This window comes from Prosopis cineraria, unplaced genomic scaffold, assembly GCF_029017545.1.
Source record: "Prosopis cineraria cultivar Desert tree isolate PC_DT_omini unplaced genomic scaffold, ASM2901754v1 PC1, whole genome shotgun sequence".
Taxonomy (NCBI): domain Eukaryota; kingdom Viridiplantae; phylum Streptophyta; class Magnoliopsida; order Fabales; family Fabaceae; genus Prosopis; species Prosopis cineraria.
Genome location: NW_026555332.1, coordinates 4955696 through 4974794, shown reverse-complemented (window position 1 = coordinate 4974794; position 19099 = coordinate 4955696). Strand labels below are relative to the sequence as shown.

The following is a 19099-nucleotide window of genomic DNA, read 5'->3' as shown; positions in this document are numbered from 1 at the left end:
GGTTGTCAGTGATAGTGGTGAGAAGGAGGAGATAAGTAAAGATTGAAGGCAAAGCAAGGAGAAGAGCACAATCGGGAGATAAAGATAAGCCAAAGAGATGAGAGAGAAGAATCTAAACACACATCTACCTGTAATGAATGTAGGCCCCACAGTAAAAAAATTGACATTTGTTCAAATTAGATAGACAATGTTAGATGCTATGCTATGTTTTAAATAATTGATTATTTATTTTACATTACTAGATAATATAATTCATAGCTAAATTTATATATTTACTTTAACAATAAAGTCTCAAAACAATGAATTTATAACACTTAAGTTTCTGACAAAATTTTTTGAATAATTATTTATAATTTTTGATTTAAATAATTATAAATTCATGAGTTCTAGCAATAAATATTAATTTATGGTTGGAATTCTTTAAACCAATATTAAAAATTTATTTTTTAAAGAAAATTTTACCAAAACTTAACTGTCATATATTTAGGCATTGGTAAATCAATTTTTCATATCCCAAAAGCACTTTCCTGCTTATGAAATGTGAAAAACTATTTGGGATAATTTTTTGGGAGCAAAAGGACTTCTGAAATGGGGTCAAACGTGAAAAATTCAAAACTTCATCCATTAACTTTTAAAAAGTAAAATGTTATTTGATCATACTTTCAAGTTTAATATCTTATTCTTTTATTTAAAAAATAATTAATTTATTAAAAATATAATTATCATTTAAATGATAATAATAATGATTAGATATAAAATTTTTTACATTATAAATTAAATAATTAATCATGTTAATTTTAACATTAATGTATAATAAAAATTATAAATTTTTATCATATTTTTTAAAATTATAAATTAAAAAAATATAAATAATTAGAGATTAAGTTTTTAGCATTATACATCAAATTTTATATTATTTAAAATATTTATCATATTTTTTAAATATGTTAAATATATTATATTTGTATAATAAAAAATTACAAATTATCATAAATTAATATTTTTTTTATAATTGTACATTTAAAAACACATTTTACTATCATAATTTAAATAACTTTTAGTTTATAAAACTGACTTCTGAAAAAACATATCCAAATATAAATTTTATTATAATAATTTATTTTTACTAAATTAATTTTTATCAAATAAATTTTTAATAAATATATTTTTAATAAATTAAAAATCAAACACACAGATAAAGTTTTAAAACATTATTGTCCGTATCAAACGGTTATGAAATAGGCATCGTGTAGGAAAGAAGACCCAAGGTGACCGTTGCAGGTGACGAGTGCTGATGGGCGATTGCTGAACGAAGAGGTATACGTACAGCTCCAACTCACGTTGGCCGGCTTCATTTTTTATAGAAAAGGGACGACGGGGAGACACGATCTAGAAGGTCGTCGTTATATATATATATATATATATTTTATATTGTTTCGGTGCTGTTTTGCTTTCTGCTGTTGCATTAGTGTTTGTATGTAAAAGGTGCCTCAACCTCAACCAACCCCATCTATTCCCCCCCATCTCTCTCCCTGTTTCTGCTAAGCGTAAAGTCTGAACCGAATCTGAGATCCGCCATGGCTGCTTCTGCATCTGCCAATTTCTGTCACAAACCATGGAATCCCTCCCTCGATACCCCTCCGAGAATTTCTGTGACGCCTGATCAGCTCGCTCGCTGCACTGAAGCGATGGCTAGCTTTAGGCAGAAAACGCCGGAGATGATCCGTCAAGAGTACGATCACTTGAAGGTAGTTAGTTCGATTAATTCACTTCCGCAATCTGTTTCCAACTCTAAGCTTGACTCCCTTACTCTCTTTTTCCCCCCCTTCATTGATTTCAGGCCAGTTTGGATCTAATAGAAGAAAAGGAGCTGGCCGGAAGATGCACTGTTGCTCTAAATGACGCCAATTTAAAAAAAAATCGGTATCCGGAAAATATCCTGCCATGTAAATACGACATTCTTAGTTATTTGCTGAATGTTATAATGTATATATTCTTTTAAACCTATGTTTAGATTAATGAAAATTTGAATTTGCATTTGAATGTAATTTTTTATAATTTTAAATTATTTTTATTTTCTATTTATTTGAAATTCCACCAATTTCAGCCTTATTATGTTTTTCACCTCCGTAACTCTTGGTTTTTCTATCATTTATCATTCTTGGTTCTTGCCGATTGAATAATAGAAGAAAATTCTTCACTTTCAATTTTCCACTTTTGCTTTGAAACTCAGCTCTTTCCCCCCTTTTGTTTTAAACTTTTTGCAATATATAAATAAAATATTTTAAATCTAAGATTTAAATTCCAATCCATCAAGTTGTTTTATTTATTAGTTGTTTATTTGTTGCTTATTTCAGTTGACGAGAACAGGGTTGTTCTGGAATCAAGTACAGATGCCAGACCCATGGCCATGGGATTTATCAATGCAAGCTTTCTCTCGGCATAAATATTGGAACGAGTATTTGATATTGTTTGGAAAGGGTATATTTACATGGAGATATTGGTATTCTATTCTTGTGATGTGAGTTCCTTTTTTGCAGATAGCTCCCTCTGAAAGTGTTTCTCAGTTTATAGCCACGCAAGGTCCACTACAACATACTTGTGAGGATTTCTGGGAAATGGTAATCCAATTCCACTGCCCCGTCATTGTGAATCTCACTCGGCTCTTTGAGTATGAAAAGAAAACAGGCAAGGACAAGGTACTCCCTCCTTCCTGGATTATAAAGCATCTTCTATAAAAATTATTTGATCTTTAATATGTGAGGCACTTGATGAATATTAATTATATTTTTATAATATCGTTATTTAAATGTATTGGTTATGAGAAGTAACGTACTACAAATTTAATTTTTTTCATTTAAATAGAAATAAAATTAAAAATTTATTATATTTTCAAACAAAATTAATAATTTAATCATTTTTTCCTAGTTTCAATGAGGTAGTTAGGATATTGTAATACTTTCTCCAGATCTATTTAGAAGGCATTGCACTAAAACCGGAAGTATGAGTTGGGTTATACAGGCATTGACCTTTTGTTTGCCCGAATAAAATAACTTGTAAATTAAATGGGTTAATTTTGATGGGTTAGAGTTAGCTTTAAGCCATATTATTTATTCAAAAAAAATTAAAAAATTGAAAATGGAGGGAGTTTTGGCACTACAACCCCACAAAATCAGTAAATTTTGGAATAAATGATGATGGAATTGATTGATATCATATATTTATGATGTAATTTTTTTAATTGCATGAAATATCATATTAGAACTTTTCATTTAAATTTAATTTTTTTAAAAATTTATGAAAAAAAAATAAAAAATTGATAAGTTAGCTCATTTAATTCACTAACTCGGAATTTAATAAAAGTTTGGTGTGAATTTAAAAAATTTAATGCAATTATGAAAAGTTTGGGAAGTTAGCTCATTCAAAAAAATTTAATGGAAGTTTGGTGTGAATTTAAAAAAGATCACTCCTAAATTTATGAAAAGATAATTATGAATGGATAAATAGTTTCATAAAAATATATAAATATTGTTACTTAAAAATTTAAGAACTCACTTGTAAATATTTGAAAAGTTACTTGTAAATATATAAAAAGTTAGTTATAAATAGATATTTAAAGATATGAAAATGTCCTTAAATTATTGATTTACAAATGAGACTGTTCATGGTCACTCACGACTAGCATTCCATATATTTTCAAGGAATATTTTTTAAATTTACAATTGACTATACTTGAATCATAAGTTATGCATGAATTCATAGAATTATTTATTTATTCAAAACTGAAGTTCCATGAACTCACAGTTATGTTTGGTTAACATTCCAAAATTTGGGTTGGGATGTTGAAAACTTCGACCTTGTTTGGATTAAAATAAAAAAGAAAATGGGCGTTCCAGGGTAAATGAGCATTTTCAATGAAGCCACTTGAAAGAGCTTTTACCGAGCGTTTGGAGTTGGCTTAAATTTTTTTATCAGACTTCTCTCTCTTCATTTATTGCCCGATGTATTGCTCTGCCTTCAGACGTTCATGAGTTTGAGCTCTTCACCTCCTTCTCGACGATGTAGAGCTGACCCGAGATTGTGCTTGCCGCCGTTGTCGCCATTTGATCTTCCGTTGATTGTGTCTCAGTGTCTCATCAGTGCCTATCGTGTCTTAGTTTGCTCACCCCCTCCCTTTGTCTTAGTTTGCTCGCCCCGTCCCTTGTTTCTTCTTGAGTCGTTGCTGAGTTCAACGCCAGCATAAATATCTCCCGGACGTTGCCCCAAATCTGGGCCTTGTTTCCGTTACCACTAGCGGCATGGAATTAAAGTAGCAAAATGGGTTTCCGGAGAAGGGCTGAGGAAGAACGCAAGAAGAAAATATTGAGAAGGTGGGCCATTGGCTGAAGAAATGGGGAAGCTCTGTCACTGTAACAAGTCCAAGGCAAATTATTTGAAGTCCAAGCCAAATTACTCGAGGATAAAATTTTATATTATATTATAATTATAATTAGTCATATATCGTAATTCATTGCTTTCCATGAGATAAATAATCTCAAAACAAGAGCAGAAATCCTGCTTTGATTCCAATCATTTTCTATTTATTTTTTTAAATCTAAAAAATTCTAATAATTCTGTATTTATCAATGTACTTTATAGTTGTAATCTATTATTTTAAAAATTATAATTTTAAGTTAAATATTTTTTTAAAAAAATATCAAATTTGTCACAAAAATATATACAAGAAAACTCATGTTCATTTTTATCACTATATATCTTAACTGCCTTTTGCATCAAATCATTTAAACAAATTTTAATTTGTCTAACTAGCTTCTGAAAGAAATAGTATCCAAATATAAATTATGTTATAATTACATTTTTTTTTCATAACCTCAATTTACTAACCTCATTTGAATCCTAACCTCATTTATAAATTTTTTAATCTAAATACACACTTAATCTTCCTAAAATTTATGAGTGAACTATCCTTAAATTCATAAGTGACAATATATAAATTCATAAAATTATCTATTCATTTAATTGACTATTGACTTATTCACTTGTAGCATTATTTAGGGCTTGCTTGACAATCTATTTTAAAAATGGTATTTCGTTCTCCAAAATAAAACAATCTGTTTAGTAATATATTTTAAAAAAATATTTTGAAGAATAAAAAAATAAAATATTATTTTGAAGAACAGAAAAACGAAAACACCTTTTAGATATCTTGAAATTCTTGTTTTGGAAAATAAGAGAGAATAAAAATATATATATATATATATATATTTTTTGTTTTCAGAACATGTTCTATAAAACATCAATTCTAAGAGTAATAAAAGAAAAATAGTTTCAAACATGCCCTTAAATTCACAATTGCACTTAGGTTCATGAGTCACATTCTATTAGTTATTTTAATGATTATTTTTTTTTTAATTACAAATAAAGATCATAACATTTTAATAATTCAAGGTCTTTAAAAGATCTTAATTGTCATTTTCCCTATTTACTTTCACTGTAGAATATGAAATGCAATTTAGGGTAGGCTAAATTACAAAATTTTGGATATGATGTCAAAGGAGTTTGCCATGGATTTTTTTCCCCCCTTCATTCGTCATTTATTGAATGAGTAGTCTTCGTTGATCGCTGTGTGGAGATCACCTCTGTTGCATTCCAATTTTCACAACCAAAAACAGAATGTGGTTTATTTATTTATTTATTTATTTTGTTGGGAGCTTTGATGTTGCATTATTAAGTGCTTTCATTTAAGGGATTGCAGAGACTATACTCATTTTGTCTTTCAAAATGTGCCGTTGCATCTATTCTCTGATTCTTAAGTGTAGGTATTAAAGGATAGTGTAAGTGGTTGAGTAGTCCAGTGGTTGTAGACTTGCATTTGAGTCACATTTGAGTCGCAAATCATTCTTGGAAACCTTCAGGGACCTTATTTCTTTTGCACATGCGTCTTGGGATGCTGAAGTGGTTACCAAGTGAAAGTGTCCTTCACCAATGGTGTTGTCAGTATCTTTTGACCGTATATGTGATCACGAATGATTCCATGCTATGTAAGCAATTTGTTTAAAAGAGTGGTCCTGTACTATTGTTTATTTTGGTTTTGATCAGCTGTTGCAATTCTAAATTTTCGGCATATAGTCTTGACCAAGAGACAAAATATCCTGTGCTGCATTGCATGAAAATGCAATTGCATGCTGTTTTGTTTATTCTTGCTCAAGCTTAAAGATATCATTGCCAAAGTAATTCTATTCTTGCTTTGGTTGATTTTCCACATGCTTGCTTTTCATAAGCTATTTTCCTTTCTCTTTATGCTCTGCAGGAGAAATGTTTCGATTATTTTCAAGCTGAGGAGGGACCTAAAACGTTTGGTAATATCTCTATTGTTTGTGAATGGATGAAAACTACAAAAGAATCATTGGTACTGCGCTATTTGAAGGTCCAAAGAAAGGTGAGACGTGTTGGAATGTAAATATGCTCAATAGATGGTGAGGTCTATTAGCTTGGATCTTATTCCTTATTCTGTAGGTTACAATTATGTAATTAATAGGATATATTTTGTAACTGAGTTTTCGATGGGTTGCATCTTAACTCTCTCGGTTTCTCCTAGAAATATGACGCCTCATTTAGGTTAGAATTGACTTATTATGTTTCATCCACGACCAATGTAGCCAGTAGCCTCCTCTGAGAAGTTTAAGTAAACCTTTTCATTCTTATAGAATAATCTCCTGACTTGTCCTGGTAACTCCGGAGGCTTCACTTACATTACCACCGTCCCCCCCCCCCCCCCAATTTATGGGGGTGCATGATTTCTTTTGGGCAGGTCCACGCTCCCTTGTGAGTTTCATTTGATTGGGAGATTGAGTTTTCAATATAACAAGATGTATTCTTCTTAATGCTCCCATGGTTTAATGTTCACGCTCCCTTTTGAGTTTCATTTGATTGGGAAATTGAGTTTTCAATATAACAAGATGTATTCTTCTTTATGCTCCCATGGTTAAATGTTTATATCTAATTCGGTCAATCAGTGCCTCTGCCTTCGGTTTGTTTTGCTGTTAGACTTCTACACTTTGCTGTTGGACTAAGAACTAATTTATTGTATTTATTTTATTTCCATGTTCTTGTTCTTCATACTGCAAACATTTTTCTACAAATGCTACCTACTGCAGTATATCACCGAGATGTAAACTTCCATTGACTCAAGTGAGAAGCACTGTTTGCAGGCTTGACCTTCTGCCCAAGGACATGTTGCTCTAGGGAAAATTTTCATTAGACTTGCCTGCTATAACTTGACGAAGTCATCTTTTAGACACTGAGTTACTAAGATCCAGACCAATGATTGAGACCTTCTCTTAGCCTTAAACTTTGTACTCTGCAATCAGTACTGTACTTAATTATTGTCTTTGTAATTTATAACTTGCTTATTCACACAAGTCTTTGTTTCTGTTTTGAAACAAAGTTATTGCATTGTGGTTTACTTTTATCATTGATCGTTCTTATGGCAGGAAGATCCGCCCTTATATGTTTTGCACATCCATTATCCTGACTGGCCTGACCATGGAGTTCCCGAAGAAACAAATGCTGTGCGTGCAATTTTTAAGAGATTGTACTGTTTACCACCAAAATGTGGCCCAATAGTTGTGCACTGCAGGTTAGCTCACACACACTTGTTTTGGTGGAAAGCCGACACTTGTTTTATTTATTACAATAATGATAATAAGTCATGTGCATATTTGTTTGAGAAATCTCTGATTCTCAGTGCAGGCATTGGCAGAACTGGAACATACTGTGCAGTTCACAATACAATTCAGAGAATCCTTGCCGGCTATAAGTCTGCCTGGGATCTTCATAATACCATATGTGTCTTCAGGTCACAGCGATATGCAATGGCTCGCGAAAAGGTAGCTGGCGTTGGACTTAGTATTGTCAATTATGAATCATATTGATTGTGAATGGAAAGGCATTTGTTTAGTCTGATCGCATATAAATTAAGTCCCCTTCCCAAACTTAATAAATGGCCAAGTAATTTTGAAATCTAGGAACAAACATGAATTTTGACTCTTCACATTGTTTGATGGTAATGTAGCTAATATTTGTGGATATAGTTTTTCAAAGGTCAATCAAGTAAACCTACTTAGTTGAACTGATAAACTATTAAACAATTGTCTTGTTTAACAAAATATTGTATTCATGACTGGTCTGATCATGGTTTTGATCATTAATCCTTGAGCTAGTGCCTTGACCAGTTTAATGACTAGTCCGATTTTCAGTGCTTTGTTAATTACCCATGCCATGCCCACTTCTTTTTCATCCTCAAACCCCACTTGCTTGAAACCATCACTTGTCTTCCTTGCCCTGATAGACTCTCAACCAATTGTCATGCCTTCACTCTGCGGCCAGCAAGAACAAAATGAAAACTTTTTGAGGAAATATTATGAGTACAATCATTTGATTATTGTTTCACCTTGGAATAGTAAACATTCTTATAAGGAAGTTGGGCTGCTATGTCATTTACCTAAATGTTTATTATCGAGAGGGACATGATTATTTTTGCTCATATTTTATTGTAGACAAAAATGACCTAATGAAATACCAAGATGAACCAGAGAGTCAAATTCAAACGCTAATGAGATTCTTAACATGATTGTATACAAAAGCTATGATGTCAAACAATTATTCGTGGATTATTTTCACATTCCTATATTTGTTCCAATTTCCAATGCCATGGCATTCACTTTCCATACACTTTGTTTTCCCCTGCATTTTTATCAGGATCAGTACTTTTTCTGCTACAAAGCTATTGCAGAGGAACTGAAAGACCTTGTTTCTCATCAGCAATGAGGTGGGTGTGTTGGCCTGGAAAGTCCTTTATTGCAACAAATTTTCCCCCAGTTTTCTTCATCCATTAGCATGATAAATTGCAGTCACATTTGATGTAAACATTTGAACTAGACTTGGTAATATGGATCAACCTGTAAGCTGGCCCGCAATGGATTGTGAGCTTGGTAGGGCGGGTTGATATAACTCATATCTCGTGCGGGCTGTATTTTTGCCAACTCGAAGTGGGTTGGTAGGTTAGGCCGGTAATTTTTTATATGCATTTTTTAATTTTAAAAATTACAAATTTATCATAATGTCAAAAACTTTATTTATCATTAATTATTAGCATCACACAATTAAACATGAAAATATAATTAACATGTAGAAGTATAATTAAATTTGACATTAATTTGAGTAAAGGTTAGCAAGCTAACCTTTTTTCTTTTGTTTTTTTTTTTGTTAGTTGAGAAATTATGAGTCCATTGAAGTAAAACATAATAACAAAGACAATACAAGATAAAATAAAGTTAGGATTTATCCACAATTTGAAAACCTAGTAACTCATAATTTAAAAAAAAATTGATGGCTATATTGCTTGTGTCCACTTTAAGATATTTTACTCAAATTAAATTATGAAAAAGTCTTTGGTTGGGTGCATGCTACACTAATGCAATTGACTGGTTATGGATTTATAGCTATCTTGGCTAATTAAATATGACAGGTAATAATGGTAGTAGGTAATAAGCATGTAATTTGAGTTATTCTAATAATTTGAATGATGGTGAGAGTTTGAGAATTAAGAAAACGATCATGCAATTTTTGTCTTAAAAAAAAAATAAGTGGGCTAACTAACAGGTTAGCCTGCTACATGTTAAAGCTATGTAAGGCAAACCAAAACCACTCCGTATAGAAATGAATTCATTTTTTTCCAACCCAACCTGTAGGTTGGCGACCTAATCTTGTTACCAGCTCTAATCTAAACCATCTTAAGAAGTGAGGTTGCTTGCTTCTTTTTGAGCTATTGCTTACCTTAGAATCTCTCTTTTGGTCCGACAATACTATTAATGCCCTACTTGCAGCTGATTTGAATTGGGAGAGCTTGTGAATTTCACTAATGTTGCTTTAGGATTAATAAGAATTTGGATTTGGGCCAAATCCTTTATTTGAATATATGAAAATCCATGGATTTGGATACATGAAATTCTAGCAATACTATTAATCTAAATCCATTTTTTGTTATAATTCATTTATAATTTCAAATTTCTTCTCTACCCTAGTTATTTGAAATTGTAAGCACTCAAACTCTCTTACTCTCTTCATTTTTTTTAATATAAAAGGGTGCATTAATCTAACAAAGGATACAAAAGTAATCAACTCGCATCATGAGACCTAATCTTTTCATCATCCACTACCTTTTGACAAAAAGATAGTGGTTGATCAAAAGTACAAAAACTCCTTACAAAGTCTAAACTCTCTTTATGTCAAAAGATAGTGGTTGATCAAAAGTACAAAAACTCCTTACAAAGTCTAAACTCTCTTTATATTTTCATTGTTGGTGCCTCTGTCACTCTTACCTCTTCTCTCATCTCTTATTCTTGTCTCATCAATTAAATAATAGAGGTATACCCGTTACTCTAAATCTTTTTATACTAAACAAACAAAGAATATTAAGTTCATGAATTTTAAATGGGACACTTTAAATATAAGATTTTAAATCTAAAATCTAAATCTATTAATTCACACACTACTTAAATTCAAATCATTCTCAAACTTTTAGGTACATATGCAAGCAAGGCAAATTCCTTTGAGCATCCCTTTTATTATAGCACTTAACTAAAGTCTATAGGAGAAGAGAATAGCTTTAAGAGCATGATAATATGAATTACTGTTTTTCTATCCCACTATAGGGTGGAGGCATTTTTTTCCCTATGTTTTTCTCCTCTTCGATGTCAGTGTTTAGCCCAACAAAATGCACAATGATTCATTGGGCTCCAATTCTAGAGGACCAGCACCAACGGCTAACACGAGAGTTAGTCCAAGGAAGAGCGAACGTAGAAGGCATCCCATATGGAAGATTCGTGACCTAGCACCTGAAGAAGCTTAAAAGGCCATGCAGGACGATAGGGACGTTATGCTAATGATTTGAGAAATCTTTCCCTAACATTCTCTCTCCTTCTAGGCATATCTCTATTATGCTTTTCCTTATGCTGTGTTTTCCTTTATGTACAAGAGTTGTAATCGGTGAATTCCATTGATAAGCAACTCAACTGCCTTTTTGAATCCATTACTTTCTTGCATTTATCATGTGATTATGATAACTTGGTGCTCTTGTTGAGAGATGAAGAAAGTTTGGCAGGACAAAATAAAGAAAGTTCAAGCATTTATAAAGGAAACGAACTAGAGATTTACAAAGATTGAGAGTTTTATGTCTACTATGAGTAAATCCTTTGATGGGTTGCGACAAGAGAAAGAGGTTGTTGAGGAAACCTTTGAAATGTCTAAGAGACCTATTATTCCTTATGAGGGATACAATTTGGTGGTACCACTGAAATAAGTAAAGGTAGACTTTCCATGTTTTGATGGAAATGACCTGTTAGATAAGTTATTTCGTGTAGAATACTATTTCTAATTTTTTTAAGATTGTAGAGACCCAGAAACTTGTGATGGCTAGAATATATATGGAAGGGGTGGCTGTACCATGGTTCTAAATGATGAAGAAAGCAAACTAGATCTCCACTTGGTTGACGCTTGCACAAGCTGTGGAAGCCCATTTTGGACCTACTCAATATGAATGTGCATGAGTGTAGCTTTTTAAATTGACTCAACAAGGATCTTATGATGATTATGTGAAGAGTTTTATGGCTTTGGCTAATAGATCGGAAGACATGACAAAAGGGTCACTAATTGATTGCTTCATAGGGGGGCTAAGAACGGAATTACAGAGGGACGTGGTAGTACAAGCTCTAACCACTCTATTGAAGGTAGTAGTATTGGGATGATTATATGTAAACCATGAGGTGCTGGTTAGTACTCCCTTTCGGCCTCAGACCAATTTTTCTCCATCGCTGCCTATGGTGGCAACTAAAAATTTGGCATTACCTTCTTTACTGAACCCACAAACGAGTTTGACAAGTAGCAAGAGAAATTTACCACCCTTATTGCCAACTCTAAATTGGCCTCCAATCCAAAGAATCGCTCCTGTAGAGATGCAAATTCAGCGAGATAAAGGCTTGTGTTATTTTTGTGACGACAAATTTAGCCCATCATATAAGTATAACAAGAAGCAACTTATGATGTTGATAGGTGACGATGAGATAAGTGAAACTATTAAAATAGAGCATGATGAGAATCTAATTGAAAATGCAATACTCCATCATTTATCATTATACACTTTTCGAGGTCCGACTAGTATCGCTACAATTCATTTCCATGGTCAGATTCATGGTATAGAGGTACAAGTATTATTGGATGGAGGAAGCTTTGATAGCTTCATTCACCCTTAAATTGTACAACATTTGGGCATAGTGGTGGAGCCATTTTTAGTTTTGAAAGTACTCATGGGGACCAAACTATTAATGATAAGTCAAGGTTTCATACCAAAATTACCAATATGAATCGGTGAGCACACCCTCTCCATTCTTGTGTTTGTATTGCCAGTAGCCAGAGTTGATGTCGATATTGGGGCATCCTAGCTAGAGACTTTAGGGCCACGCGTGTTTGATTACAGCACATCCACTATTAGATTTATTGAAAATGAGCAATTTATTACTTTAAAAGGGTTTCAATCTATACCTGTTAGCCCAGCCCAATTCCATTATCTGTCTTGAATTATGCGGATAGATTCAGTGGCTGAATTATTTCTTATTCAGTAATTGAGTCCAACAGAATTAGAAAATGGCCCGGGAACACTAGATGCATCTACAAGGTCCACAATGGAGATACCACTAGGTACACTTGAGGATATGGCTTGAGTATTACAACATTACGCTCACATGTTTCAGAGTCCATATGGACTTCCTCCTAATAAGGATCACACCCATCAGATCCAATTGAATATGGGCCATGGTCCAGTCAAGGTAAGACCCTTTAGATATCGTTATAGCTAGAAATCTAAAATAGAAAAGATTATGGCAAAACTATTAGCTTAGGGATTGATACAACCAAGCTCTAGTCCTTTCTTGGCCCTAGTTGTATTAGTAAAGAAAAAAGATGGTATTTGATGTTTTTGTGTAGATTATAGAGCTCTTAATGCAGTGACCGTGAAAGATTCCTTCCCTATGCTAACAGTAGATATGTTATTGGATGAGTTGAGGGGCTCTATTTATTTCTCTAAATTAGATCTTAAAGCGGGGTATCATTAGATCCTTATGAGTTTGGATAATATTGAGAAGACTGCTTTCAGGACCCATCAAGGTTTATATGAATGGTTGGTAATGCCATTTGGTTTAACTAATGCCCCTGTGACTTTTCAATCTTTGATGAACTCAATTTTTTATCCATTTCTACATCAATTTGTTTTGATTTTCTTTGATGATATACTCATTTATAGCCCCACTTGGGAAACCCACTTGTTGCATGTAGAATAAGTGCTTCAACTTCTTGAAACATATAAATTACATGCGAAGATGTCCAAGTGCTCTTTTGGCAAAAGTAAGATTGATTATCTTGGGCATATAGTATTTGTTGCTAGAGTTGAAGTGGATCAAATGAGAATACAAGTGATCAGAGACTAGCCAATGCCTACAACTGTGAGTCAACTTCGAAGCTTCCTTGGGCTCACAAGATACTATAGATGATTTATTCACAAATATGCTACAATAGTAGGGCCCTTAACGAAGTTGCTACAAAAGGATTCCTTTATGTGGTCTATAGAGGGATAGAATGCATTTGAATCACTTAAACAAGCTTTAATTAAAGCTCCTATTTTGGCTCTTCCTAACTTCGACCTACCCTTTATGTTGGAGATAGATGCGTCTAGGATGGGTATAGAAGCTGTGCTCAGTCAGAATGGACACCTTATCACTTACTTTTCTAAAAACCTTTCAAGTCGCATGCAAGCCCAATTCATATATAATTGAGAATTACATGCTATCATTAAAGTCATAGCAAAATTTTAGCATTATCTCTTTGATCATCCATTCATCATACGAACTAATCATGCTAGTTTGAGGTATCTTTTAGATCAACAGGTACACACTCCTGCTTAGGAAGCATATTTGCCAAAATTATTTGGCTATCACTTCTTTATTGAATATAAACCGGGTCATCATAATCAGACAACTGATACTTTATCTTGTGCGACTTACTTTGCATTTTCTTATATGCAACACACTTTCATGGATGAGGTGTATAACCGAGTGCATCAGGCTCCTCCAATTCATATATTAAGAAACCAAATTATGAATAGGCACATTACTGATCCAGCATATTCTATCAATGATTTATATGTATTATGGCGTGGTTGCTTAGTGATACCTATCAACGATACCAAGTTGCTTTATAAGATCTTACAGGTGTTTCATGCATCTGTAGTAGGTGGTCATACGAGCTATTTTCAAACTTACAAGCACATTGCTTCTGTATTTTGTTAGCCTCGTATGAACCAGAACATTCATGACTATGTTTGTAGATGTGATATTTGTCAACAAGCTAAAGTTACTCAATTGAAACCTGCTGGTTTATTGAGTCCCTTACCCATACCCTAATGTATTTGGGAGGATATAGCCATAGACTTCATTACTGCTTTGCCAATTAAGCGTGGGGTTCTCTGTTATTTTTATGGTGGTTGATCGACTTTCCAAATATGCCCATTTCATTCCCTTGCGTGCTGATTATACAAGTCAGATAGTTGCTTCAGCATTCCTTTAGAATATTGTAAAGTTGCATGGCATGCCACGAACGATGGTATCTAATAGAGACTGTACCTTTACTAGCTCTTTTTGGCAACATTTGGCTCGTTTGCATGGTACATAGTTACACATGAGCTCAGCTTATCATCATTAAATGGATGGACAATCTAAAACAGTGAATCGTTGTTTCGAGATGTACCTTCAATGCTTTGTGCATGACCATCCTCATCAATGGTTAGATTATCTAGCTTGGGCTAAGTATTGGTAAAATACTTCTCATCATTCATCCATCGGCATGACTCTGTTTAAGGCTGTATATGGACGAGATCCACCACCCCTGTTACGATACTCATCAACAGAGGATACACCAGTCAACTTACATGAACAATTACTAGAACGTGATGCTTTATCAGAGTCTCTCAAATCATTTCTCACGAAATCTCATAATCAAATTAAACGCTTTGCTAATATGTGTAGGATTGAAATGCACTTCGATGTGGGTGAGTTGGTTTGTGTGAAGTTACAACCTTATCGTCAGCACTCTATTCGTCTGCGGAAATACCATAAGTTGGCCATGCATTACTTTGACCCTTTTTAAAATTATTGCAAAGCTTGGTCCTGTAGCATATAAGCTTGATCTTCTAGAGGGTGCTTGAATTCACCCTGTCTTCCATGTTTCAGTTTTGAAGAAATGCTATGGTACAGAGCCTGACACTACAATACCATTACCATTGTACACAATACCAAAGGGTCCTATTATTCAAGCAGTTGGGGTTGATGATATTTGTTAGGTTATGCAGCGCAATCAACCTATCTTGCAAGTCTTAATTTCATGGGATGGCGGTATCTCGCCTTCTTAAGAATCTTTTGATGAGATCGCAGAGCCATATCCTCATTTTAACCTTGATGACAAGGTTAATTCTAAAGGGGCGAGCAATGTTAGTATTTAGCCCAATAAAATGCACAATGATTCATTGGGCTCCAATTTTAAATGCCTAGCACCAATAGCTAGCACAAGAGTTAGTCCAAGGAAGAGCGAGCATAGAAGACGTCCCACGTGGAAGATTTATGACCTGGCACTTGAAGAAGCTTAAAAGGCCATGCAAGAGGATAGTGACGTTATGCTAATGATTTGAGAAATCTTCTCTTGACACTCTCTCCTTTTGGGCATATTTCTGTTATGCTTTTCCTTATGCTGTGTTTTCCTTTATGCACAATAGTTGTAATCAATGAATTCCATTAATAAGCAACTCGACTACCCTTTTGAATCCATTACTTTCTTGCATTCATCTTGTGATTGTGACATTCTTTTTCCATTTTGGATGGTAGACTTGCTGATTAAAGCATCCTATTCAAGTACCTTACTGTTCAAGATGCAGATTAGTTGATATTAATGACTAGATGATCGTTTGTAGGCCTCTTATGTAACATCCCAATTTTAGTTTTGAGGACTTAAGTTTATTAGAAAATGATTTAGGAATTCTTAGAGGTTAATTATGAAGCCTGATTAGGTGGGACATTGTTTGAAATAGGCTTAGGATCAAGTTTTTAGGGTTTTGGGATGTCCGGCCGAGGATACAACATAATTCTATTGTATATTGGGCCACTAATAAGGCCTTTGGGCTTGGATTAACCTACTTGGGGCTATCAAGTGCCGGACATTTACTTTTTTGACCATGGTCAAGCTCAGGATATATCCGGCACTAGATATTTCATCTAGGACCATACATACACCACAAAAACAATTCTGCAAATCAGAATCTGCAGAATCACAAGGAAGATGTAGGAGTGACGGGAGAAGTTCTTAAGGAGATAGGCCTTGCATTTTTAGCATCGTTGGAAATAGATTTGAGGTCCCAACTAATCTGGTAAGTCCTTTAGCCTATTTTCCTTCTTTTTTTACTACTAAGGCTTGAGATTTAGGAAAGTTATTGTGATGTAAGGTTATAGAGTAGTTCCTACGGATTAATCTCTGATTTAATGATATGGCTGATTTCTTTGGAGGTTTCTAAATTATTTAATTAGTTTGTTTGTTGATTGGAGGATTTGATATGGATTAGAGAAAACCTTAGGCCCTAAATTGTGATTTTTGACTGATCCAGAAGTTATATGCTATTATTAAAGATTTATTTAGGCTGTTTATGGCTGAGGAAATGGTTTGGACTATTTTTGAAATTTATATTAGTATTTTCGGAGGATTAAAGGTGATGGATTGGAAAGATAAAGAGATATTTTTGAGGTTGAATTAGAATGAATTTTTAGGAAATTAATTATTTGAAATTGATATAAGAAATGTGGGATTGATATGGTATTTATTGGGAATTTATCTTATTCTTATAGATTAACATTTGGTACTGTTCTCCGACTGAAAAGATCATGAGCTGGTATTTTAATGTCATTGGTTCAATTTGACATGAAGTAACCACATTTAATTTATCCTGCATGCCAGATTTTGTTTTAGATTGATTTTGTAATTATTAGGGATATATACGTGTGTGTGTGTGTGTGTGTGATTATATTACTACCAAATACTATATGGTTTGGTTTGTTGCCGTTATGAAAACATTCTGTTTAGTCAGGTGATATATATGTGTTGGATAGAGTTTTGGAAATAAGAAAAAAAGATTAATTATATGAAAGTGAATTTATCAAGTTTTCTAGTTGGTATGATCACTGATGGGGAATGGATGTAAACTAATTTTATACGTGCTTTTATTAATATGTTGGACACTGTTAGGAGTTGTACTTGAAGTTATATTTGTTCTAATATACCTGGCCATGTGATCTGCTACCACTAGGCACTCGATAGTTAACTTGTATTTTAGGCCCTTAGTATCTCTCCTTGTGGCTGGGATAAGGGGGAGTTCTTGACAATGACACCTCTTTGAGAAGTTTGGAAAGGGAGGGAACCCATGAACCAGTGTTGAAGTCCACACCTTTGGTTAGGCTGCATCTCATCATTAGTGAGCTTTTGAACTCTACTTACATGGGTGGATCCTGTTTAATTATGACAACCCATGGATTCGATAGGAGGTGATAAGAGGATATAAAAGGGAGTTTGCTAATATCACTAATTCACATGTATCATCTATTTTATTTATTTATTTACTTAACCTCATTTAACTGCCTCTAAGTATGCTTGCATGCTTGTTAAATTATTTTGTAGTTATTGAGATTTTTTTGGTCTCATTATATAGTTTATAACATTTTCAGGAAAAGGTTCAGCAAAGGGGAAGCAAGCTGAGACTTGAGGCTACTAGTTGTATGCCTCAAGTCATATGTTTATTTTTAATTGTTTTGTATAAGGGCCAATTTAGGACCCCTGCATTTCATGTTTTGACATATTATTTTGATGATTGTCGTATATAATTCTTACTGGAACTGGGCGTGTTAGTGCAATAGGCTAGAGGACTTCTTTAGGTTATTGCATGACTGGTAATTTATACTATTGATGATGTGTGGTGGCAGATCTGTGACAAACAATATTTTGGAGATATCCCTGATTTGAAATTATGTTTGTGGGAATTTTTATTTTTATTTGTTTATCAAATTCAAAACTTGTTTATAGAAAATGTTTTTATCCATTTTATTTTTTATTATCATAATAGACAATGGTTTAAAATTGTTAAAAAAAATTACAGTGTTACATCTTCTTTCCCTTATTTCATTAATTACATTGTCCCAATTTTTTCTTGTATGGAATGTGTGATAGTTGGAGAAGAAAGAAGTCAATATAAACTATAAAAAAGTTCAAGAAAATATCATTTACAGGTCACGAATAATGAGGCTCATTTAAAAACATAATATTTTTAAAAAATTTTACCCTGAAATAAAATTAGAAAAAAATATGGAAGAAATAAATTTTTTTAGTATTTTTAAAAAATTTTACTTCTTAATATTGTTTTCCTAAAATGTTCTTTCACATCTAAACCAAAAGTAAAATTGGCGGGGAGCCTTTTTTTTGGGGGAGGGGGGACGACATGCTTTCCAATGCTTAATTCTTACTATGTAGGATCCATTTGAGTATTTAACTTTTAACATTTAAGAAGGATTTTTGAAAATTTTAGGGAGTCCATTGTTTATTTTTTTTAAATTTATTTCAAAAGTTCTTTTACAAAGCTCATAAAATTCATTCTCCTCAACCTAACATGGGGAAGATTTTGAGTGTACTTTTGAAACTTGACCTCTCCTTATTTTTTATATGATCATTATGCCCATGATTTTTATACAAAATGAAATTGCATGCATATTTTTGATAGATCAAATTAATAATAATTCAGTTCACAATAAAATTTTTTGAAAAATAAATTGTAACAAGACATTATATAGACTAAACAATTAATCATGTTAATTTTTAGTGTTAATATTATTGAATTATTTATATGTCAAACTTTATATTTTTTATCCTTATTATTTAATATATCAAACTTTATGTTACTTAA

General features: G+C 33.0%; 1 protein-coding gene across 5 annotated transcripts; it reads left to right on the top strand.

Moving 5' to 3' along the window:
* The first annotated feature begins 1408 nt into the window (after window positions 1–1408).
* On the top strand, window positions 1409–18172 carry LOC129303501 (protein-tyrosine-phosphatase PTP1-like). Of its 5 annotated transcripts, none has more exons than XM_054942881.1 (9): window positions 1441–1748; window positions 1841–1946; window positions 2358–2440; window positions 2541–2699; window positions 6311–6439; window positions 7494–7639; window positions 7748–7889; window positions 8761–8830; window positions 10810–11020. In XM_054942881.1, exons 1-8 carry the CDS (start codon window positions 1578–1580, stop codon window positions 8827–8829), a joined length of 1005 nt encoding a protein of 334 aa, XP_054798856.1. In that variant the 5' UTR covers window positions 1441–1577; the 3' UTR covers window position 8830; window positions 10810–11020. The 5 variants fall into 5 exon arrangements, 4 of the variants coding, with proteins under 4 accessions (XP_054798856.1, XP_054798846.1, XP_054798865.1 ...); XM_054942871.1 differs by lacking the exon at window positions 10810–11020 and adding an exon at window positions 17871–18172 and having other exon boundaries at window positions 1449–1748; XR_008591506.1 differs by lacking the exon at window positions 10810–11020 and having other exon boundaries at window positions 1409–1748; window positions 7753–7889.
* The last annotated feature ends 927 nt before the right edge of the window (window positions 18173–19099 follow it).